Consider the following 25093-nt stretch of genomic DNA (forward strand, 5'->3'; position numbering starts at 1 on the left):
CAGAATAACGCCGAGGTCCTTCACAGTTTTAATTGAGACGACTGTACAACCAACCTGTAAGATTAATTATCAGATTCAACAGAATATCTCTTTGTTTCTTGGGACCTAGAACAAGCATCTCTGTTTTGTCTGAGTTTAAAAGTAGAAAGTTTGCAGCCATCCATTTCCTTATGTATGAAACACAGGCTTCAAGCGAGGGCAATTTTGGGGCTTCACCATGTTTCATTGAAATGTACAGCTGTGTGTCATCCGCATAGCAGTGAAAGTAAACATTATGTTTTCGAATGACATCCCCAAGAGGTAAACTATATAGTGAAAACAATAGTGGTCCTAAAACGGAACCTTGAGGAACACCGAAATTTACAGTTGACTTGTCAGAGGACAAACCATTCACAGAGACAAACTGATATCTTTATATCTAAACCAGGCCAGAACTTGTCCGTGTAGACCAATTTGGGTTTCCAATCTCTCCAAAAGAATGTGGTGATCGATGGTATCAAAAGCAGCACTAAGGTCTAGGAGCAGAAGGACAGATGCAGAGCCTCAGTCTGATGCCATTAAAAGGTCATTTACCACCTTCACAAGTGCAGTCTCAGTGCTATGATGGGGTCTAAAACCAGACGTAATCATTTCGTATACATTGTTTGTCTTCAGGAAGGCAGTGAGTTGCCTCGCAACAGCCTTTTCTAAAATTTTTGAGAGGAATGGAAGATTCGATATAGGCCGATAGTTTTTTTATATTTTCTGGGTCAAGGTTTGGCTTTTTCAAGAGAGGCTTTATTACTGCCATTTTTAGTGAGTTTGGTACACATCCGGTGGATAGAGAGCCGTTTATTATTTTCTGTATACCAAGGAGCTAGTTTCTTATGAGAAATGTTTTTAGGGGTGCAAATGCATCTAGGGTATTGCGCAAGGTGAAATTGAGTTCCTCAGTTAGGTGGTTTACTGATTTATGTCCTCTGACGTCCTTCGGTAGGCAGAGGGAGTCTGGAAGGACATCAAGGAATCTTTGTGTTGTCTGTGAATTTATAGCACGACTTCTGATGTTCCTTGGTTGGGGTTTGAGCAGATTATTTGTTGCAATTGCAAACGTAATAAAATGGTGGTCCGATAGTCCAGGATTATGAGGAAAAACAGTAAGATCCACAACATTTATTCCATGGGACAAAACTAGGTGCAGAGTATGACTGTGACAGTGAGTGGGTCCAGATACTTGTTGGACAAAACCCACTGAGTCAATGATGGCTCCGAAAGCCTTTTGGAGTTGGTCTGTGGACTTTTACATGTGTATAATAAAGTCACCAAATATTAGAATATTATCTGCTATGACTACAAGGTCCGATAGGAATTCAGGGAACTCAGTGAGGAACGCTGTATATGGCCCAGGAGGCCTGTAAACAGTAGCTATAAAAAGTGATTGAGTAGGCTGCATAGATTTCATGACTAGAAGCTCAAAAGACGAAAACGTCATTTTTTTTTTTGTAAATTGAAATTTGCTATCATAAATGTTAGCAACACCTCCGCCTTTGCGGGATGCACGGGGGATATGGTCACTAGTGTAGCCAGGAGGTGAGGCCTCATTTAACACAGTAAATTCATCAGGCTTAAGCCATGTTTCAGTCAGGCCAATCACATCAAGATTATGATCAGTGATTAGTTAATTGACTATAATTGCCTTTGAAGTAAGGGATCTAACATTATAGCCCTATTTTGAGATGTGAGGTATCATGATCTCTTTCAATAATGACAGGAATGGAGGAGGTCTTTATCCTAGTGAGATTGCTAAGGCGAACACCGCCATGTTTAGTTTTGCCCAACCTAGGTCGAGGCACAGACACGGTCTCAATGGGGATAGCTGAGCTGACTACACTGACTGTGCTAGTGGCAGACTCCACTATGCTGGCAGGCTGGCTAACAGCCTGCTGCCTGGCCTGCACCCTGTTAGAGGAGTTAGAGCCCTGTCTATGTTGGTAGATAAGATAAGAGCACCCCTCCAGCTAGGATGGAGTCCGTCACTCCTCAGCAGGTCAGGCTTGATCCTGTTTGTGGGTGAGTCCCAGAAAGAGGGCCAACTATCTACAAATTCTATCTTTTGGGAGCGATTGAGTTGTGAGACTCTGCTGTAGAGCTCATCACTCCCCCTAACTGGGAAGGGGGCCAGAGACAATTACTCGATACCGACACATCTTTCTAGCTGATTTACACGCTGAAGCTATGTTGCGCTTGATGATCTCTGACTGTTTCATCCTAACACCGTTGGTGCCGACGTGGATAACAATATCTCTATACTCTCTACACTCGCCAGTTTTAGCATTAGCCAGCACCATCTTCAGATTAGCCTTAACGTCGGTAGCCCTGCCCCCTGGTAAACAGTGGATGATTCGTTTTAAGTCTAATACTGCGGGTAATGGAGTCGCCAATGACTAGAGTTTTCAATTTGTCAGAGCTAATGGTGGGAAGCTTCGGCGTCTCAGACCCCATAACGGGAGGAGTAGAGACAAGAGAAGGTTCGGCCTCTGACTCCGACTTTTCTCCGACAGAAAACCCAGGATTTTACGAGAGCAGAAATCAGTGAAACCGATATCAGAGCACAAGTCAGAATTGGGGCTACCAACAGTAGATGGGCCAGAGTGTACATGCACATTTCCAGATATAATCAGCAGTAATACAATCAGGGCACGGCAGAGGACAGGGAGAGCTCTGCAGTGTTGATTTATAATATTTGACTCTGCATTAGATGGCATTAAGATCATATTGTACAGCAATTTCATCAGATAACATGAATACAAAGCTGGCGAGAGGTAGTTAGAATAGGATGGGAGGCCAAGAGTCTGTGTAACCAATAGAGAGTCAGAGTCCCGAGTGTGGGAACAAACAGTCTGTCCTACGGTTGGGTAAAAAAGCAAGATCATCATCAACAAAGCAGGAGGCAAATAGCATAAAGCACCAGAGAAAATTTTTAACGACTTGTAAGTTCAGAGTCACTCACCCCAACAGCGCTAGTGTGCTGGAGCAAAGCTCGGGAGAGAGGGGGGAGTATCTGTACCAGACAGGGGGAGACAGGTCAGGGCAGACGGAGATCGCCAGGTGGAATCCAAGCAGCAGTGCAGTCGGCAGCAGGATTAGGTGTCACACCCACTTGAGAGAAGCTTTTTGTGGGAGGCAGATTCCTTATAGAAAATCCCAGCTAGCTAGCTAACGTAGCTAGCAAGTCTCTGTCCACCATCTTTTCCACTTTAAAAAGGAGGTTGTTAGCTAACTATATCTTTTCAGTTTTGGCGAATGGTCCTTTATAAAGGTAAAATATGACATCCATGCAAAGTTGTCCTGAGGCTTTTCTATTTTGGAGATTCTGAGGAGGATATCTTCTAATGTGATCTAAGCAACAATATTGTTTCTTATAGAGGTAATTTACAACTGAAGTATCCTGGTTGCATATCAGCTAAAAATAGAGATGGGGTACTGTATTGTAATGACCTCTGCACAGATGGAGGGAGCTTCAAAAGCCTCTGCATTTGGGGGGGGGGGGGGCTGTGAAACTCTCCTGCCATTGTTAGGCTCAAGAGTTTTCACACCTCTCACTTCACACTTCAATGCTAATTTCAGTCAGTTTCTTTCCTAGCAGCTTGGTAGCTTCGTATCCTTATTTATAGGCTTTGTATAAGAAAATTAGCTAGAGATAATTGTCTTTAACCTTTCGACAACATTCCCCTGAAAAGGCAGCACGCGAAATTCCAAAATATTTTTTAGAAATATGGAACTTTCACACATTAACAAGTCCAATACAGCAAATGAAAGATAAACATCTTGTTAATCTACCCATCGTGTCCGATTTCAAAAATGCTTTACAGCTAAAGCACAACATATGATTATGTTAGATCACAGCCAAGTCGAAAAAACACAGCCATTTTTCCAGCCAAAGATAGGAGTCACAAAAAGCAGAAATAAATATAAAATTAATCACTAACCTTTGATGATCTTCATCAGAGGACACTCATATGACATCATGTTACACAATACATGTATGTTGTGTTCGATAATGTGCATATTTAAATCCAAAAATCTCAGTTTACATTGGCGCCTTACATGCAGTAATGTTTTGATTCCAAAACATCCGGTGATTTTGCAGAAATACTCATAATAAACATTGATAAAAGATACAACTGTTATTCACAGAATTAAAGATTGACTTCTCCTTAATGCAACCGCTGTGTCAGATTTTTTTTTTACATTTACGGAAAAAGCATAATCTGAGAACGGCGCTCGGAGCCCAAAACAGCCAGAGGAATATCCGCCATTTTGGAATCAACAAAGTTAGAAACAACACCATAAATATTCACTTACCTTTGATGATTTTCATCAGAAGGCACTCCCAGGAATCCCAGTTCGACAGGGCCCAGGTCTGATTTTTTCCATAAAGTTCCATCATTTATGTCCAAATAGTCACTTGTTGTTAGCGTGTTCATCCCAGTAATGCATCTTCATGAGGCGCAGGCACTTCCTCCAGACAAAAACTCGAAAAGTTCCGTTACAGTCCTTTAGAAACATGTCAAACGATGTATGGAATCAATCGTTAGGATGTTTTTAACATAAAACTTCAATAATTTTCCTTTGCCTTCAGAAAAAGCGCTGGAATGAGAGGTAACTCTGTCGGGAGCGCACGTCATGAGACCAAGGCTCTCTGCCAGACCACTGACTCAAAGAGGTCTCATGAGCCCCTCCTTTATAGTAGAATCCTCATTCAAGTTTCAAAAGATGGTTGACATCTAGTGGAAGCCCTAGGAAGTGCAACCTCATCCATATCTCAATGTGTATTCGGTAAGCCAAGCTTTGAAAAACTACAAACCTCAGATGTCCCACTTCCTGGTTGAATTTTTCTCAGGTTTTCGCCTGCCATATGAGTTATGTTATGCTCAGACATCATTCAAACAGTTTTAGAAACTTCAGAGTGTTTTCTATCCAATACTAATAATAATATGCATATATTAGCATCTTGGACAGAGTAGGAGGCAGTTCACCCTGGGCACGCTATTCATCCAAAAGTGAAAATGCTGCCCTATATCCCAAAAGGTTACATTTTTGTGTTCAAAAGTAAGTTTAGACTGAACATTACTCACTCAGTTTTGTGCTGGATGGTATTTCCAGGTTCCGCTGTGTTTATACTGCATTTTTTGGTTTGTTGGAAGTTTTTTTTCTTCTTGATAATCCTTGGTAGTAATAGTCCATTCAGGTAATTTTGTCCAAAATCAAGGTTTTAGGTATGGACTTGTGATTTGGAATAAAGGTTTTGATCTTGAGTTAGTATCCTGTATATAAGTCCTTGCGAGAAAATTAAAGTTTCTAAATTGTATCCTTTTGGAGAAAAACTCATTAGGCCTGTAGCCCATGCCCATGCTTTATCAATCCTATCAGTTGTATATTTTGTATATATTTTGTATAATTTTTTGTCTCTCAGATCATTCACAGATTTGTGTAAGTTACCTGTGGCGCTGATGTTTAGGCCAAGGTATCTATAGTTTTCTGTGTGCTCTAGGGTAACGGTGTCCAGATGGAATTTGTATTTGTGGTCCTGGCAACTGGACCTTTTTTGGAACGCCATTATTTTTTGTCTTAGTGAGATTTAATGCCAGGGCCCAGGTCTGGCAGATTCTGTGGAGAAGATCTAGGAGCTGCTGTAGGCCCTCCTTGGTTGTTGACAGAAGCACCAGATGTTCAGCAAACAGTAGCCATTTGACTTCAGATTCTAGTAGGGTGAGGCCGGGTGCTGCAGACTTGTTCTAGTGCCCTCGCAAATTCTTTGATACAGTTGAAGTCAGAAGTTTACATACACTTAGGTTGGAGTCATTAAAACTTGTTTTTCAACCACTCCACAAATTTCTTGTTAACAAACGATAGTTTTGGAAAGTTGGTCAGAACAGTCTCAATTGTTTGGGGCATGGACTCTACAAGGTGTCAAAAGCATTCCACAGGGATGCTGGCCATTTTGACTTCAATAATTCCCACAGTTGTGTCAAGTTGGCTGGATGTCCTTTGGGTGGTGGGCCATTCTTGATACACACAGGAAACTGTTGAGCGAGAAAAACCCAGCAGCGTTGCAATTCTTAACACACTCAAACCAGTGTGCCTGGCACCTACCATACCCTGTTCAAAGGCACTTGTCTTGCCTATTCATCCTCTGAATGGCACACATACACAATCCATGTCTTAAATGACTCATGGCTTCAAAATCCTTCTTTAACCTGTCTCCTCCCTTTCATCTACACTGATTGAAGTGGATTTAACTGGTGACATCAATCAGGGATCATAGCTTTCACATGGTCAGTCTGTGTCTAGGAAAGAGTTTCCTTAATGTTTTATACACAGTGTATACTTGGTGTTTATGCCTTTCATAATGTGTGTTCTTCAGGCTGAAATGCGGGCCCACCAAGAGGATGTGATGAGCGTGATGGAGAACCTATCAGAGCCAGAGTTTCAGAAGGAGGAGGAGCCAGCAGCCAGTTTAGCCACTCCCACACCCCAGCAACACACTGACCCCGCCTCTCCCACCATCGCCATGACGCCAGAGCCTGTTGCCAGGGGCCACCGGGCCACACCCAGAGATTCAGAGTACAAGGTAATTGTATAAAAAAAATGTAACCTTTATTTAACTAGGCAAGTCACTTAAGAACAAATTCTTATTTACAATGACGACCTAGGATGGTAGGAGGTTTGGTCTGTCTGGTGTTATAATGTATACCATGTGTTTATAATAGGATGGTAGAGGGTTTGGTCTGTCTGGTGTTATAATGTATACCATGTGTTTATAATAGGATGGTAGAGGGTTTGGTCTGTCTGGTGTTATAATGTATACCATGTGTTTATAATAGGATGGTAGGAGGTTTGGTCTGTCTGGTGTTATAATGTATACCATGTGTTTATAATAGGATGGTAGGGGGTTTGGTTTGGGCTGTCTGGTGTTCGGGAAGCTGCGTGGGTTCTCCTGGTGGCCTGGGCGCATCGTCTCCTGGGTGATGAGTGGGAGGAGCCGTGCAGCAGAGGGAACACGCTGGGTCATGTGGTTCGGAGACGGGAAGTTCTCTGTGGTGAGTTAGAACAATCAGAAACACAAGTGGAACCCTTATTCTTGTGACTCCCCATCCCGGATCCGGGAGCGTAATCATCGCCTGACACTAATTAGCATAACGCAACAGACATAAATATCCCTAGAAAATATTCCTATTCATGAAAATCACAAATGAAATATATTGGAACCCAGCTTAGCCTTTTGTTAATCACCCTGTCATCTCAGATTTTCAAAATATGCTTTACAGCCAAAGCTAGACAAGCATTTGTGTAAGTTTATCGATAGCCTAGCATAGCATTATGCCTTGTTAGAACCCTCAGACAGCTTCAGTTAGAACTTTCACCTAGAACCTACAGAACATTCAATTATTTAGAACCCTCAGAACTTTTAATTATTTGGAACCCTCAGAACTTTCAATTATTTTGAACCTTCAGAACTTTCCATTTTTTTTAACCCTCACTCAGAGCCCTCATAACCTTCCATAGAACCTTCAATTAGAATCCCCCAGGAAGAAAAGAAGAGTGTTACAAGACAACACCCATCTCTCTCTCCAGGGGTGTTATAATACTGTAAACATCCATCTCTCTCTCCAGGGGTGTTATAATACTGTAAACACCCATCTCTCTCTCCAGGATTGTTATAATACTGTAAACATCCATCTCTCTCTCCAGGTGTGTTATAATACTGTAAACATCCATCTCTCTCTCCAGGGGTGTTATAATACTGTAAACACCCATCTCTCTCTCCAGGGGTGTTATAATACTGTAAACACCCATCTCTCTCTCCAGGGGTGTTATAATACTGTAAACACCCATCTCTCTCTCCAGGGGTGTTATAATACTGTAAACACCCATCTCTCTCTCCAGGGGTGTTATAATACTGTAAACACCCATCTCTCTCTCCAGGGGTGTTATAATACTGTAAACATCCATCTCTCTCTCCAGGGGTGTTATAATACTGTAAACATCCATCTCTCTCTCCAGGGGTGTTATAATACTGTAAACATCCATCTCTCTCTCCAGGGGTGTTATAATACTGTAAACATCCATCTCTCTCTCCAGGGGTGTTATAATACTGTAAACATCCATCTCTCTCTCCAGGGGTGTTATAATACTGTAAACATCCATCTCTCTCTCCAGGGGTGTTATAATACTGTAAACATCCATCTCTCTCTCCAGGGGTGTTATAATACTGTAAACACCCATCTCTCTCTCCAGGGGTGTTATAATACTGTAAACACCCATCTCTCTCTCCAGGGGTGTTATAATACTATAAACACCCATCTCTCTCTCCAGGGGTGTTATAATACTGTAAACATCCATCTCTCTCTCCAGGGGTGTTATAATACTGTAAACACCCATCTCTCTCTCCAGGGGTGTTATAATACTGTAAACATCCATCTCTCTCTCCAGGGGTGTTATAATACTGTAAACACCCATCTCTCTCTCCAGAGGTGTTATAATACTGTAAACACCCATCTCTCTCTCCAGGGGTGTTATAATACTGTAAACACCCATCTTTCTCTCCAGGGGTGTTATAATACTGTAAACACCCATCTCTCGCTCCAGAGGTGTTATAATACTGTAAACACCCATCTCTCTCCAGGGGTGTTATAATACTGTAAACACCCATCTTTCTTTCCAGGGGTGTTATAATACTGTAAACACCCAACTCTCTCTCCAGGATTGTTATAATACTGTAAACATCCCTCCCTCCCTCCCTCACTCCAACTATCTTTCCATCTCTTTCTCCCTCCAGGTGTGTGTAGAGAAGTTGATGCCGCTGAGCTCCTTCTCCTCAGCCTTCCACCAGCCCACCTACAACAAACAGCCCATGTACAGGAGGGCCATATATGAGGCACTACAGGTACACACACATGCAAACACGCACTCACACACACATTCATAGACATATATTTTTTTAAACTTTATTTAAAAAAAACATGTTCACCTTTATTTAACCAGGTAGGCCAGTTGAGAGTTCTCATTTGCAACTGTGACCTGGCCAAGATAAAACAAAGCAATTCGACACATACAACAATACAGAGTTACACATGGAATAAACTAAACATAGTCAATAATACAGTAGAACAAAAGAAAACAAAAAGTCTATAAACAGTGAGTGCAAATGAGGTTAGATAAGGGAGTTAAGGCAATAAATAGGCCATGGTGGCGAAGTAATTACAATATAGCAATTAAACACTGGAATGGTAGATGTGCAGAAGATGAATGTGCAAGTAGAGATACTCTGGTGCAAAGGAACAAGATATATAAATAAATACAGTATGGGGATGAGGTAGATAGATGGTCTGTTTACAGATGTGCTATGTACAGGTGCAGTGATCTGTGAGCTGCTCTGACAGCTGGCGCTTAAAGCTAGTGAGGGAGTGTTATGGTGAGTGAATGAGGACCCAAAAGCGAACTAACTTAAACAGAGCTTCTTTAATAACAAAACATAGGTAGGCTCAGATAGACAGGCAGATTCCGACAGGACAGGACAAGGTTACAGCAAACATGACGATAGTCTGGCTCAGGCATGAAACACAAACAAACAAGAATCCGACAAGGACAGGAGCAGAAACAGAGAGAGATATAGGGACCTAATCAGAGGGAAAAAAGGGAACAGGTGGGGAACGGGGTGAATGGGTAGTTAGAGGAGACAAGGGACAGCTGGGGGAAAGCGGGGGAGAAAAGGTAACCTAACACGACCAGCAGAGGGAGACAGGGTGAAGGGAAAGGACAGAGACAAGACAACATGACAGTACCCCCCCACTCACCGAGCGCCTCCTGGCGCACTCGAGGAGGAAACCTGGCGGCAACGGAGGAAATCATCAATCAGCGCACGGTCCAGCACGTCCCGAGAGGGAACCCAACTCCTCTCCTCAGGACCGTACCCCTCCCAGTCAACTAGGTACTGATGACCACGGCCCCGAGGACGCATGTCCAAGATCTTACGGACCCTGTAGATAGGTGCGCCCTCGACAAGGATGGGGGGGGGGGGGGGGAAGACGAGCGGGGGCGCGAAGAACGGGCTTAACACAGGAGACATGGAAGACCGGGTGGACGCGACGAAGATATCGCGGAAGAAGAAGTCGCACTGCGACAGGATTAATGACCTGAGAGATACGGAATGGACCAATGAACCGCGGGGTCAACTTGCGAGAAGCCGTCTTAAGGGGAAGGTTCTGAGTGGAGAGCCAAACTCTCTGACCGCGACAATACCTAGGGCTCTTAGTTCTACGCTTATTAGCAGCTCTCACAGTCTGCGCCCTATAACGGCAAAGTGCAGACCTGACCCTCTTCCAGGTGCGCTCGCAACGTTGGACAAAAGCCTGAGCGGAGGGGACGCTGGACTCGGCGAACTGAGATGAGAACAACGGAGGCTGGTACCCGAGGCTACTCTGAAAAGGAGATAGCCCGGTCGCAGACGAAGGAAGCGAGTTGTGGGCGTATTCTGCCCAGGGGAGCTGTTCTGACCAAGACGCAGGGTTGCGAAAAGAAAGACTGCGTAAGATGCGACCAATAGTCTGATTGGCCCGTTCTGCTTGACCGTTAGACTGGGGGTGAAAGCCGGAAGAGAGACTGACGGAAGCCCCAATCAAACGGCAAAACTCCCTCCAAAATTGAGACGTGAATTGCGGACCTCTGTCCGAAACGACGTCTGACGGAAGGCCATGAATTCTGAAAACATTCTCGATGATGATTTGTGCCGTCTCTTTAGCAGAAGGAAGCTTAGCAAGGGGAATGAAATGAGCCGCCTTAGAGAACCTATCGACAACCGTAAGAATAACAGTCTTCCCCGCTGACGAAGGCAGTCCGGTGACAAAATCTAAGGCGATGTGAGACCACGGTCGAGAGGGAATAGGAAGCGGCCTGAGACGGCCGGCAGGAGGAGAGTTACCGGACTTAGTCTGCGCGCAGACCGAACAAGCAGCCACGAAACGACGCGTGTCATGCTCCCGGGTGGGCCACCAGAAACGCTGGCGAATGGAAGCAAGCGTACCCCGAACGCCAGGGTGGCCGGCTAACTTGGCAGAGTGAGCCCACTGAAGAACGGCCAGACGAGTAGGAACGGGAACGAAAAGAAGGTTCCTAGGACAAGCGCGCGGCGACGGAGTTTGAGTGAGTGCTTGCTTTACCTGCCTCTCAATTCCCCAGACAGTCAACCCGACAACACGCCCCTCAGGGAGAATCCCCTCGGGGTCAGTGGAGGCTACTGAAGAACTGAAGAGACGAGACAAAGCATCAGGCTTGGTGTTCTTAGAGCCCGGACGATAAGAAATCACGAACTCGAAACGAGCGAAAAACAGCGCCCAACGCGCCTGACGCGCATTAAGTCGTTTGGCAGAACGGATGTACTCAAGGTTCCTATGGTCAGTCCAAACGACAAAAGGAACGGTCGCCCCCTCCAACCACTGTCGCCATTCGCCTAGGGCTAACCGGATGGCGAGCAGTTCGCGGTTACCCACATCATAGTTACGTTCCGACGGCGACAGGCGATGAGAAAAATACGCGCATGGGTGGACCTTGTCGTCAGAGAGGGAGCGCTGAGAAAGGATGGCTCCCACTCCCACCTCTGACGCGTCAACCTCGACAACGAACTGTCTAGAGACGTCAGGTGTAACAAGGATAGGAGCGGATGTAAAACGATTCTTGAGGAGATCAAAAGCTCCCTGGGCGGAAACGGACCACTTAAAGCACGTCTTGACAGAAGTAAGGGCTGTGAGAGGAGCTGCCACCTGACCGAAATTACGGATGAAACGACGATAGAAGTTCGCGAAGCCGAGAAAGCGCTGCAGCTCGACGCGTGACTTAGGGACGGGCCAATCAATGACAGCTTGGACCTTAGCGGGATCCATCTTAATGCCTTCAGCGGAAATAACAGAACCGAGAAATGTGACGGAGGAGGCATGAAAAGTGCACTTCTCAGCCTTCACAAAAAGACAATTCTCTAAAAGGCGCTGGAGGACACGTCGAACGTGCTGAACATGAATCTGGAGTGACGGTGAAAAAATCAGGATATCGTCAAGGTAAACGAAAACAAAGATGTTCAGCATGTCTCTCAGGACATCATTGACTAATGCCTGAAAGACAGCTGGAGCGTTAGCGAGGCCGAAAGGAAGAACCCGGTATTCAAAGTGCCCTAACGGAGTGTTAAACGCCGTCTTCCACTCGTCCCCCTCCCTGATGCGCACGAGATGGTAAGCGTTACGAAGGTCCAACTTAGTGAAAAACCTGGCTCCCTGCAGGATCTCGAAGGCTGAAGACATAAGAGGAAGCGGATAACGATTCTTCACTGTTATGTCATTCAGCCCTCGATAATCTATGCAGGGACGCAGAGACCCGTCCTTCTTCTTGACAAAAAAAAACCCCGCTCCGGCGGGAGAGGAGGAGGGGACTATGGTACCGGCGTCAAGAGCTACAGACAAATAATCTTCGAGAGCCTTACGTTCGGGAGCCGACAGAGAGTATAGTCTACCCCGGGGGGGGGTGGTTCCCGGAAGGAGATCAATACTACAATCATACGACCGGTGTGGAGGAAGAGAGGTGGCCCTGGACCGACTGAACACCGTGCGCAGATCGTGATATTCCTCCGGCACCCCTGTCAAATCACCAGGCTCCTCCTGTGAAGAAGAGACAGAGGAAACAGGAGGGATAGCAGACATTAAACATTTCACATGACAAGAGACGTTCCAGGAGAGGATAGAATTACTAGACCAATTAATGGAAGGATTATGACAAACTAGCCAGGGATGGCCCAAAACAACAGGTGTAAAAGGTGAACGAAAAATCAAAAAAGAAATGGTTTCGCTATGATTACCAGAAACAGTGAGGGTTAAAGGTAGCGTCTCACGCTGAATCCTGGGGAGAGGACTACCATCCAGGGCGAACAAGGCCGTGGACTCCCTTAACTGTCTGAGAGGAATGTCATGTTCCCGAGCCCAGGTCTCGTCCATAAAACAGCCCTCCGCCCCAGAGTCTATTAAGGCACTGCAGGAAGCTGACGAACCGGTCCAGCGTAGATGGACCGACAAGGTAGTGCAGGATCTTGAAGGAGAGACAGGAGTAGTAGCGCTCACCAGTAGCCCTCCGCTTACTGATGAGCTCTGGCTTTTACTGGACATGAAGTGACAAAATGACCAGCAGAACCGCAATAGAGACAGAGGCGGTTGGTGATTCTCCGTTCCCTCTCCTTAGTCGAGATGCGGATACCTCCCAGCTGCATAGGCTCAGCTCCCGAGCCGGCAGAGGAAGATGGTAGTGATGCGGAGAGGGGGGCAACGGAGAACGCGAGCTCCTTTCCACGAGCTCGGTGACGCAGATCAACCCGTCGCTCAATGCGAATAGCGAGTTCAATCAGGGAATCCACGCTGGAAGGGACCTCCCGGGAGAGAATCTCATCCTTTACCTCTGCGCGGAGACCCTCCAGAAAACGAGCGAGCAAAGCCGGCTCGTTCCAGCCACTGGAGGCAGCAAGAGTGCGAAACTCAATAGAGTAGTCTGTTATGGATCGATTACCTTGACATAGGGAAGACAGGGCCCTGGAAGCCTCCTCCCCAAAAACAGATCGATCAAAAACCCGTATCATCTCCTCCTTAAAGTCCTGATACTGGTTAGTACACTCAGCCCTTGCCTCCCAGATTGCCGTGCCCCACTCACGAGCCCGTCCAATAAGGAGAGATATGACGTAGGCGACACGAGCAGTGCTCCTGGAGTAAGTGTTGGGCTGGAGAGAAAACACAATATCACACTGGGTGAGGAACGAGCGGCATTCAGTGGGCTCCCCAGAGTAACACGGCGGGTTATTGATTCTGGGCTCCGGAGATTCGAAAGCCCTGGAAGTGGCCGGTGGATCGAGGCGGAGATGGTGAACCTGTTCTGTGAGGTTGGAGACTTGGGCGGCCAGGGTCTCAACGGCATGTCGAGCAGCAGACACTTCCTGCTCGTGTCTGCCTAGCATCGCTCCCTGGATCCCGACGGCTGAGTGGAGAGGATCCGAAGTCGCTGGGTCCATTCTTGGTCGGATTCTTCTGTTATGGTGAGTGAATGAGGACCCAAAAGCGAACTAACTTAAACAGAGCTTCTTTAATAACAAAACATAGGTAGGCTCAGATAGACAGGCAGATTCCGACAGGACAGGACAAGGTTACAGCAAACATGACGATAGTCTGGCTCAGGCATGAAACACAAACAAACAAGAATCCGACAAGGACAGGAGCAGAAACAGAGAGAGATATAGGGACCTAATCAGAGGGAAAAAAGGGAACAGGTGGGGAACGGGGTGAATGGGTAGTTAGAGGAGACAAGGGACAGCTGGGGGAAAGCGGGGGAGAAAAGGTAACCTAACACGACCAGCAGAGGGAGACAGGGTGAAGGGAAAGGACAGAGACAAGACAACATGACAGGGAGATATGAGTCTCCAGCTACAGAGATTTTTGACCAGTGAGCTGAGATAAGGCGGGGCTTTACCCAGCAGAGACTTGTAGATAACCTGTAGCCAGTGGGTTTGGCGACGAGTATGAAGCGAGGGCCAACCAACGAGTGCGTACAGGTCGCAATGGTGGGTAGTGTATGGGGCTTTTGTGACAAAACGGATGGCTGTGATAGACTGCATCCAGTTTGTTGAGTAGAGTGTTGGAGGCTGTTTTATAGATGACATCACCGAAGTCGAGGATCGGTAGCATGGTCCGTTTTACAAGGGTAAGTTTGTTGCGATATAGGAAGCCTATTCAAGATTTAATTTTGGATTGGAGATGCTAAATGTGAGTCTGTAAAGAGAGTTTACAGTCTAACCAGACACCTAGTTATTTGTAATTGTCCTCATATTGTAAGTCAGAACCGTCCAGAGTAGTGATGCTGGACGGGCGGACAGGTGCGGGCAGAGATCTGTTGAAGAGCATGCATTTAGTTTTACTTGCATTTAAGAGCAGTTGGAGGACACGGAAGGAGAGTTGTATGGCATTGAAGCTCGTCTGGAGGTTAGTTAACACAGAGGGGCCAGAAGTATACAGAATGGTGTCGTCTGCATAGAGGTGTACCAGAGAATCACCACTAGCAAGAGCAACATCATTAATGTATACAGAGAAGAGAGTCGGCCCGAAGATTGAACCATGTGGCACCCCCATAGAGACTGCCAGAGGTCTGGATAACAGGCCCTCCGATTTGACACACTGAACTCTGTCTGAGAAGTAGTTGGTAAACCAGCCGAGGCAGTCATTTGAGAAACCAAGGCTGTCGAGTCTGCCAATAAGAATGTTGTGATTGACAGAGTCAAAAGCCTTGGCCAGGTCGATGCATACGGATGCATAGTAATGTCTCTTATCGATGGCGGTTATGATGTCGTTTAGAACCTTGAGCGTGGCTGAGGTAAACCCATGACCAGCTCTGAAACCAGATTGCATTGCGGAGAAGGTACTGTGGGATTCGAAATGGTCTGTAATCTGTTTGCTAACTTGGCTTTCGAAGACCTTAGAAAGGCAGGGTAGGATAGATATAGGTCTGTAGCAGTTTGGGTCTAGAGTGTCACCCCCTTTGAAGAGGGGGATGACCGCGGCAGCTTTCCAATCTTTGGGAATCTCAGACGATACAAAAGAGAGGTTGAACATGCTAGTAAAAGGGGTTGCAACAATTTTGGCAGATAATTTTAGAAAGAGAGGGTCCAGATTGTCTAGCCCGGCTGATTTGTAGGGGTCTAGATTAGAGTTAGACCGATTATGATTTTTCAACGCCGATATCGATATCGATTATTGGATGACCACAAAAAGCCGATACAGATTAATCGGACGATTTTTTAAATTTTTATTTGTAATATTGACAATTATAACAATACTGAATGAACACTTATTTTAACTTAATATAATACGCCAATAAAAATCAATTTAGCCTCAAATAAATAATGAAACATGTTCAATTTGGTTTAAATAATGCAAAAAACAAAGTTTTGGAGAAGTAAAAGTGCAATATGTGCCATGTAAGAAAGCTAACGTTTGAGTTCCTTGCTCAGAACATGAGAACATATGAAAGTTGGTGTTTCCTTTTAACATGAGACTTCAATATTCTAAGGTAAGAGATTTTAGGTTGTAGTTAATATAGTATTTATAGGACTATTTCTCTCTATACCATTTGTATTTCATATACCTTTGACTATTGGATGTTCTTAAAGGCACTATAGGATTGCCAGTGTAACAGTATAGCTTCCATCCCTCTCCTCGCCCCTATCTGGGCTCAAACCAGCAACACATCGACAACAGCCACAATCGAAGCAGCGTTACCCATCGCTCCACAAAAGCCCTTGCAGAGGAATAACTACTCCAAGTCTCAGAGCGAGTGACGTTTGAAACGCTATTAGCGCACACCCAGCTAACTAGCTAGCCATTTCACATCGGTTACACCAGCCGTTAGGCTTGAAGTCATAAACAGCGCTGTGCTTGTGAAGAGCTGCTGGCAAAACACACAAAAGTGCTGTTTGAATGAATGCTCACGAGCCTGCTGCTGCCTACCAACGCTCAGTCAGACTGCTCTATCAAATCATAGACTTAATTATAACATAATAACATACAGAAATACGCACCTTTGGTCATTAATATGGTCGAATCCGGAAACTATCATTTCGAAAACAAAACGTTTATTATTTCAGTGAAATATGGAACCGTTCGGTATTTTATCTAATGGGTGGCATCCCTAAGTCTAAATATTCTTGTTACATTGCACTTGTTACATTGTGAAGAGACCTCTGGTGACATGTGTTGTGGATTAGTCATGGGTGTCTGAGGTCTGTGCCAGTAGTTTAAACAGACAGGTGTTTTCAACATGCCAATACCTCTCATAAAGCCAAACAGTGATGAAGTCAATCTCTCCTCCAGCAGAAGAGATAGCCATGCTGACTCTTCGTCTACATTTAAGGGCCAGCCATGCTGACTCTTCGTCTACATTTAAGGACCAGCCTTGCAGACTATTTCGTCTACATTTAAGGGCCAGCCATGCTGACTCTTCGTCTACATTTAAGGGCCAGCCATGCTGACTCTTAGTCTACATTTAAGGGCCAACCATGCTGACTCTTCATCTACATTTAAGGGCAGCCATGCTGACTCTTAGTCTACATTTAAGGGCCAGCCATGCTGACTCTTCGTCTACATTTAAGGGCCAGCCATGCTGACTCTTAGTCTACATTTAAGGGCCAACCATGCTGACTCTTCGTCTACATTTAAAGGCCAGCCATGCTGACTCTTCGTCTACATTTAAAGGCCAGCCATGCTGACTCTTCGTCTACATTTAAGGGCCAGCCATGCTGACTCTTAGTCTACATTTAAGGGCCAGCCATGCTGACTCTTCGTCTACATTTAAGGGCCAGCCATGCTGACTCTTAGTCTACATTTAAGGGCCAACCATGCTGACTCTTCATCTACATTTAAGGGCAGCCATGCTGACTCTTAGTCTACATTTAAGGGCCAGCCATGCTGACTCTTCGTCTACATTTAAGGGCCAGCCATGCTGACTCTTAGTCTACATTTAAGGGCCAACCATGCTGACTCTTCGTCTACATTTAAAGGCCAGCCATGCTGACTCTTCGTCTACATTTAAGGGCCAGCCATGCTGACTCTTCGTCTACATTTAAGGGCCAGCCATGCTGACTCTTCGTCTACATTTAAGGGCCAGCCATGCTGACTCTTCGTCTAACATTTAAGGGCCAGCCATGCTGACTCTTCGTCTACATTTAAGGGCCAACCATGCTGACTCTTCGTCTAACATTTAAGGGCCAGCCATGCTGACTCTTCGTCTACATTTAAGGGCCAGCCATGCTGACTCTTCGTCTACATTTAAGGGCCAGCCATGCTGACTCTTCGTCTACATTTAAGGGCCAGCCATGCTGCCCTGTTCAGGACCAATTGGTACTAACGACTTCCCACTGCAAAACTTAAGGAGCTGCAGTCAGTTTCAGAATGAGTGGCAAGAAATACTTTTCCCTGATTGCAGCACTTTGTTACGTGTTTCAGTGATTTCACTCACAGTAATAGCTGAAGTGTTGAGTCATCCACATACATAGACAGAATGGCTTCACTCAGAGCCAGTGGCATGTCATTAGTAAAGATTGAAAAAAGTAATGGGTCTTGACAGCTGCCCTGTGAATTCCTGATTCTACCTGGATTATGTTGGAGAGGCTTCCATTAAAGAACACCATCTGTTTACTGTTAGACAGGTAACTCTTTATCCACAATATAGCAGGGGGTGTAAAGCCAGAACTCATACGTTTTTCCAGCAGCAGACAATGATCAATAATGTCAAAAGCCGCACCTAATTCTAATAAAACAGCCCCCACATTGTTTTTATAATCAATTTCTCTCAGCCAGTCTTCAGTAATTTGTGTAATTGCTGTGCTTGTTGAATGTCCTTCCTATAAGCATGCTGAAACCCTGTTGTCAATTTTTTTACTGTGTGTGTGTGTGTGTGTGTGTGTGTGTTTAGGTGGCGAGCAAGCGTGCCGGCAAGCCTCTCCCCTCTTGTGATGGTGGTGATGATGCAGAGGGTGGGGGGGCGGAGCTACAGAAGCAGAACAGGAAGTTGATAGAATGGGCCATGACAGGCTTCCTGCCCAGCGGACCTCAGAGTCTGGACCCCCCTGATGGTACACATACACACACACACACACACACACACACACACACACACACACACACACACACACACACACATAAGTAAGTGTTTCCTGTTGTTTGACCCTCCCCCCAGAAGAGAGACACCCATATAAGGACGTGTATCCTGAGATGTGGGTGGAGCCAGAGGAAGCTTACACCCCGCCCCCTCCGACGAAGAGGCCCCGCAAGAACGTTGCTGAGAAACCCAAGATCAGAGAGGTCATCGATGAGGGGACTAGAGGTAAACACACACATGCTAAAGTCTCTACTCAGTCCGACTCTTTAAAGTTGTAATAGTAGAATGCACTAGGTGGATACTGCCTCATCAGTTCCTCTTGTCATGTCAGTCATTTCAGACCGTAGAGAGATATTTATAACTTGAAATGTCCAGATCAACTAGCCAAAACTAGTGCTCCAGTCTCAGCAACATCAACCTGTTTTAGAGACTGACAGACAGGGTCTCGTAGGGCTCCAGTCCCAGCAACATCAACCTGTTTTAGAGACTGACAGACAGGGTCTCGTAGTGCTCCAGTCCCAGCAACATCAACCTGTTTTAGAGACTGACAGACAGGGTCTCGTAGGGCTCCAGTCCCAGCAACATCAACCTGTTTTAGAGACTGACAGACAGGGTCTCGTAGGGCTCCAGTCCCAGCAACATCAACCTGTTTTAGAGACTGACAGACAGGGTCTCGTAGGGCTCCAGTCCCAGCAACATCAACCTGTTTTAGAGACTGACAGACAGGGTCTCGTAGTGCTCCAGTCCCAGCAACATCAACCTGTTTTAGAGACTGACAGACAGGGTCTCGTAGGGCTCCAGTCCCAGCAACATCAACCTGTTTTAGAGACTGACAGACAGGGTCTCGTAGGGCTCCAGTCCTCCCTGTCAGAAAAACCAACAGAGAACAATATATCAACTGTAGAAATGGCGCTATGGTTATTGTGAGTGACCTAATTTATGTTCATTTAACTTTGTCTTCTAGTGAGTTCATACAAACTGTTATCTGCTACTGATAGACTGGAGACTGTCAGAAAACATGGTTGGAACGTTAATCATTTGGTTTTCTATTCCATTGGTTACCTTGAGAAAGATGCCCCAGGGGCAGAGTGGCCCACACACATTGAATATGGTTCTTTTAAATGTTAGAGCAATCACTAGTAAAACCTTTCTTGTGAATGACCTCATTACTGTGCGTGAAGTTGATTGGATGTTTCTCATCAGAAAAGGGGAAAAGGGTGGAGGGACATCCTCTATTTACACTAATTCTCTCAGCTGTAAGGACATTTCATTTTGCGACTTTGGGCCTTTTGAGCATCATGCAATACTGTTTAAATGTGAGCCACCAGTGCTGGCCATAACCCAGTGTAGGCCACCACAGCACTGCCCCTCTTGCTTTTCTGATTTATCTAAACTATTGTTGTAACGGCATTCCTCCTCCTCTTCTGAGGAGGAGAAGCGAGAAGGATCGGAGGACCAATGCGCGGCGTGGTAAGTGTCCATAACGTTTATTTAAAGACATAAACTGAACACTACAAAACAATAAACGTGAAACGAATGAAACCGAAACAGTACCGTGTGGCAACAAACACACACACGGAAAACAAACACCCCCAAACCAAAAGTGAAACTCAGGCTACCTGAGTATGATTCTCAATCAGAGACAACTAACGACACCTGCCTCTGATTGAGAACCATACTAGGCTGAACTCAAAACCCCAACATAGAAAAACATACATAGACTGACCTGGTTATTACCAAGGGTCTTTCTACTGGGCCCACCCATAACCACAGCCATACTCTGGACCTGGTTATTACCAAGGGGCTTTCTACTGGGCCCACCCATAACCACAGCCATACTCTGGACCTGGTTATTACCAAAGGGCTTTCTACTGGGCCCACCCATAACCACAGCCATGTTCTTGACCTGGTTATTACCAAGGGGCTTTCTACTGGGCCCACCCACAACCACAGCCATGTTCTTGACCTGGTTATTACCAAGGGGCTTTCTAATGGGCCCACCCACAACCACAGCCATACTCTGGACCTGGTTATTACCAAGGGGCTTCCTACTGGGCCCACCCATGACCACAGCCATGTTCTGGACCAGGTTATTACCAAGGGGCTTTCTACTGGGCCCACCCATAACCACAGCCATACTCTGGACCTGGTTATTACCAAGGGGCTTTCTAATGGGCCCACCCACAACCACAGCCATACTCTGGACCTGGTTATTACCAAGGGGCTTCCTACTGGGCCCACCCATGACCACAGCCATGTTCTGGACCAGGTTATTACCAAGGGGCTTTCTACTGGGCCCACCCATAACCACAGCCATACTCTGGACCTGGTTATTACCAAGGGGCTTTCTACTGGGCCCACCCATAACCACAGCTATACTCTGGACCTGGTTATTACCAAGGGGCTTTCTAATGGGCCCACCCATAACCACAGCCATGTTCTGGACCTGGTTATTACCGAGGGGCTTTCTAATGGGCCCACCCATAACCACAGCCATATTCTGGACCTGGTTATTACCAAGGGGCTTTCTACTGGGCCCACCTATAACCACAGCCATGTTCTGGACCTGGTTATTACCAAAGGGCTCTCTACTGGGCCCACCCATAACCACAGCCATACTCTGGACCTGGTTATTACCAAGGGGTTTTCTACTGGGCCCACCCATAACCACAGCCATGTTCTGGACCTGGTTATTACCAAAGGGCTTTCTACTGGGCCCACCCATAACCACAGCCATACTCTGGACCTGGTTATTACCAAGGGTCTTTCTAATGGGCCCATCCATAACCACAGCCATGTTCTGGACCTGGTTATTACCAAGGGGCTTTCTACTGGGCCCACCCATAACCACAGCCATGTTTTGGACCTGGTTTTTACCAAGGGGCTTTCTACTGGGCCCACCCATAACCACAGCCATACTCTGGACCTGGTTATTACCAAGGGGCTTTCTACTGGGCCCACCCATAACCACAACCATACTCTGGACCTGGTTATTACCAAGGGGCTTTCTACTGGGCACACCCTTAACCACAGCTGTACTCTGGACCTGGTTATTACCAAGGGGCTTTCTACTGGGCCCACCCATAACCACAGCCATACTCTAGACCTGGTTAATACCAAGGGACTTTCTACTGGGCCCAGCCATACCCACAGCCACACTATAGACCTGGTTATTACCAAGGGGCTTTCTACTGGGCCCACCCATAACCACAGCCATGTCCTGGACCTGGTTATTACCAAGGGGCTTTCTCCTGGGCCCACCCTTAACCACAGCCATATTCTGGACCTGGTTATTACCAAGGGTTTTTCTACTGGGCCCACCCATAACCACAGCTGTACTCTGGACCTGGTTATTACCAAGGGGCTTTCTACTGGGCCCACCCATAACCACAGCCATACTCTAGACCTGGTTAATACCAAGGGACTTTCTACTGGGCCCAGCCATACCCACAGCCACACTATAGACCTGGTTATTACCAAGGGGCTTTCTACTGGGCCCACCCATAACCACAGCCATGTCCTGGACCTGGTTATTACCAAGGGGCTTTCTCCTGGGCCCACCCTTAACCACAGCCATACTCTGGACCTGGTTATTACCAAGGGGCTTTCTAATGGGCCCACCCATAACCACAACCATACTCTGGACCTGGTTATTACCAAGGGGCTTTCTACTGGGCACACCCTTAACCACAGCCGTACTCTGGACCTGGTTATTACCAAGGGGTTTTCTACTGGGCCCACCCATAACCACAGCCATACTCTAGACCTGGTTATTACCAAGGGACTTTCTACTGGTCCCAGCCATAACCACAGCCACACTATAGACCTGGTTATTACCAAGGGGCTTTCTACTGGGCCCACCCATAACCACAGCCATACTCTGGACCTGGTTATTACCAAGGGGCTTTCTAATGGGCCCACCCATAACCACAACCATACTCTGGACCTGGTTATTACCAAGGGGCTTTCTACTGGGCACACCCTTAACCACAGCCGTACTCTGGACCTGGTTATTACCAAGGGGCTTTCTACTGGGCCCACCCATAACCACAGCCATACTCTAGACCTGGTTATTACCAAGGGACTTTCTACTGGGCCCAGCCATAACCACAGCCACACTATAGACCTGGTTATTACCAAGGAGATTTCTCCTGGGCCCACCCATAACCAGAGCCATGTTCTGGACCTGGTTATTACCAAGGGGTTTTCTACTGGGCCCACCCATAACCACAGCCATGTTCTGGACCTGGTTATTACCAAGGGGCTTTCTACTGGGCCCACCCACAACCACAGCCACACAAAGACCTGGTTATTACCAAGGGGCTTTCTACTGGGCCCACCCATAACCACAGCCATACTCTGGACCTGGTTATTACCAAGGGGCTTTCTACTGGGCCCACCCATAACCACACCCATACTCTTGACCAGGTTATTACCAAGGGGCTTTTTACTGGGCCCACCCATAACCACAGCCATACTCTGGACCTGGTTATTACCAAGGGTCGTAGTACTGTGTTCATCATGTCCAAATAGCTATTTTTGTTAGCGCTTTTGGTAAACAAATACAAACACGCGTTCAGGTCCAGGCAATCGTCGGACGAAAAATTCAAAAAGGTATATTACAGCCCGCAGTCACCAAGAAGTTAAACAATGCCACTTTATGTTTATATACCCTACATTACTCATCTCATATGTATATACTGTACTCTACACCATCTACTGCATCTTGCCTATGCCGTTCTGTACCATCACTCATTCATATATATCTTTATGTACATATTCTTTGTCCCTTTACACTTATGTGTGTAAGGTAGTTGTTGTTAAATTGTTAGGTTAGATTACTCGTTGGTTTTTACTGCATTGTCGGAACTAGAAGTACAAGCATTTCGCTACACTCGCATTAACATCTGCTAACCATGTGTATGTGACAAATACAATGGGATTTGATTTGAATGCTGCAGCATGAGTACTGATCAGGAACACAGAACAGAGAGCACACATTACATCGATTTTAAGTTCTCTGCACTGGCTGCCTGTGAGTTTAACAATTAATTTTAAGATTATTCTATTGGTTTTCATATCAATCCACGATTGTGCGCCCCAATACATGTCAGACATGCTTTTAAGTCATGTACCCAGTAGGTCATTCAGGTCCTCTGGCCTTTTAACTACCACAAAGTCTAGGACCAAGAGGCATGTAGAGGCCTCCATTATCTGGAATTGCTGCCAGAGAACCTGAACGGGGACCAAGAGGCATGTCCAGAGAACCTGATGGGGGACCAAGAGGCATGTCCAGAGAACCTGAGGGGACCAAGAGGCATGTCCAGAGAACCTGAGGGGACCAAGAGGCATGTCCAGAGAACCTGAGGGGGACCAAGAGGCATGTCCAGAGAACCTGAGGGGGACCAAGAGGCATGTCCAGAGAACCTGAGGGGACCAAGAGGCATGTCCAGAGAACCTGAGGGGGACCAAGAGGCATGTCCAGAGAACCTGAGGGGACCAAGAGGCATGTCCAGAGAACCTGAGGGGACCAAGAGGCATGTCCAGAGAACCTGAGGGGACCAAGAGGCATGTCCAGAGAACCTGAGGGGACCAAGAGGCATGTCCAGAGAACCTGAGGGGACCAAGAGGCATGTCCAGAGAACCTGAGGGGACCAAGAGGCATGTCCAGAGAACCTGAGGGGACCAAGAGGCATGTCCAGAGAACCTGAGGGGACCGAAACTTTGCTTTTGCGCAGGAGGCTTTTTTTTGTAGTAAATATTTCAGCTTTTAGTTTGCTGTGTTTTGTTAGTTTTTTCCTGTTAAGGACATTGCGTTACATTCCATGTCTGAAATGAGCTGTATAAATAAAGCTAGATTTGATGTCATTGGCTACTCACAACAGTTAATGAGACGCAATCTGAGGGCTACTGATCACTTCTTTGAGCAGTCCCAGGCGTCCCAATATTTTGAAACATGTTAGATTTGAACAAGTTTTGAAAATGGTGATCAACAATAGCCAATGAGAGCTCGCGAGGAGAAGATGCCAGTGATATGATGACGTTGTTTCGCATCACCCAGAATGTGTAGACTCTGGAGCAGGAGCCATGACTACTACTAGTATGCGTTTTTACTTGCCTTTAACCAAAGCCAAAGTGTCAAATCCTTACAGCTCTGAAGTTCACAGGTAACATTCAATTCAAAAATGTCACCTCTGTATGGCAATTGTGAATGTCTGACTGAAAACGTTTATAAGGCTGCTTTCAGCCACAGCTCATTGTAGCTACAGTGCCTTGCGAAAGTATTCGGCCCCCTTGAACTTTGCGACCTTTTGCCACATTTCAGGCTTCAAACATAAAGATATAAAACTGTATTTTTTTGTGAAGAATCAACAACAAGTGG

The 25093-nt window shown here is 46.1% G+C and overlaps 1 protein-coding gene across 9 annotated transcripts in view; it reads left to right on the forward strand.

Moving 5' to 3' along the window:
• Window positions 1–25093, forward strand: part of LOC110531067 (DNA (cytosine-5)-methyltransferase 3A) — a 90842-nt gene that overhangs the window by 28861 nt on the left and 36888 nt on the right. For 6 of the 9 annotated variants that reach the window (XM_036984551.2, XM_090242407.1, XM_036984548.2 and 3 more), the window contains 5 exons: window positions 6407–6613; window positions 6924–7082; window positions 8822–8929; window positions 18526–18685; window positions 18790–18936. In XM_036984551.2, the coding sequence (XP_036840446.1) occupies window positions 6407–6613; window positions 6924–7082; window positions 8822–8929; window positions 18526–18685; window positions 18790–18936 (781 nt within the window). The remainder of the gene's footprint in view (window positions 1–6406; window positions 6614–6923; window positions 7083–8821; window positions 8930–18525; window positions 18686–18789; window positions 18937–25093) is intronic. The other 3 variants (XM_090242406.1, XM_036984549.2, XM_090242409.1) reach the window with 1 other exon arrangement.

This window comes from Oncorhynchus mykiss, chromosome 8, assembly GCF_057628025.1.
Source record: "Oncorhynchus mykiss isolate SJ-2025 chromosome 8, ASM5762802v1, whole genome shotgun sequence".
Lineage (NCBI taxonomy): Eukaryota > Metazoa > Chordata > Actinopteri > Salmoniformes > Salmonidae > Oncorhynchus > Oncorhynchus mykiss.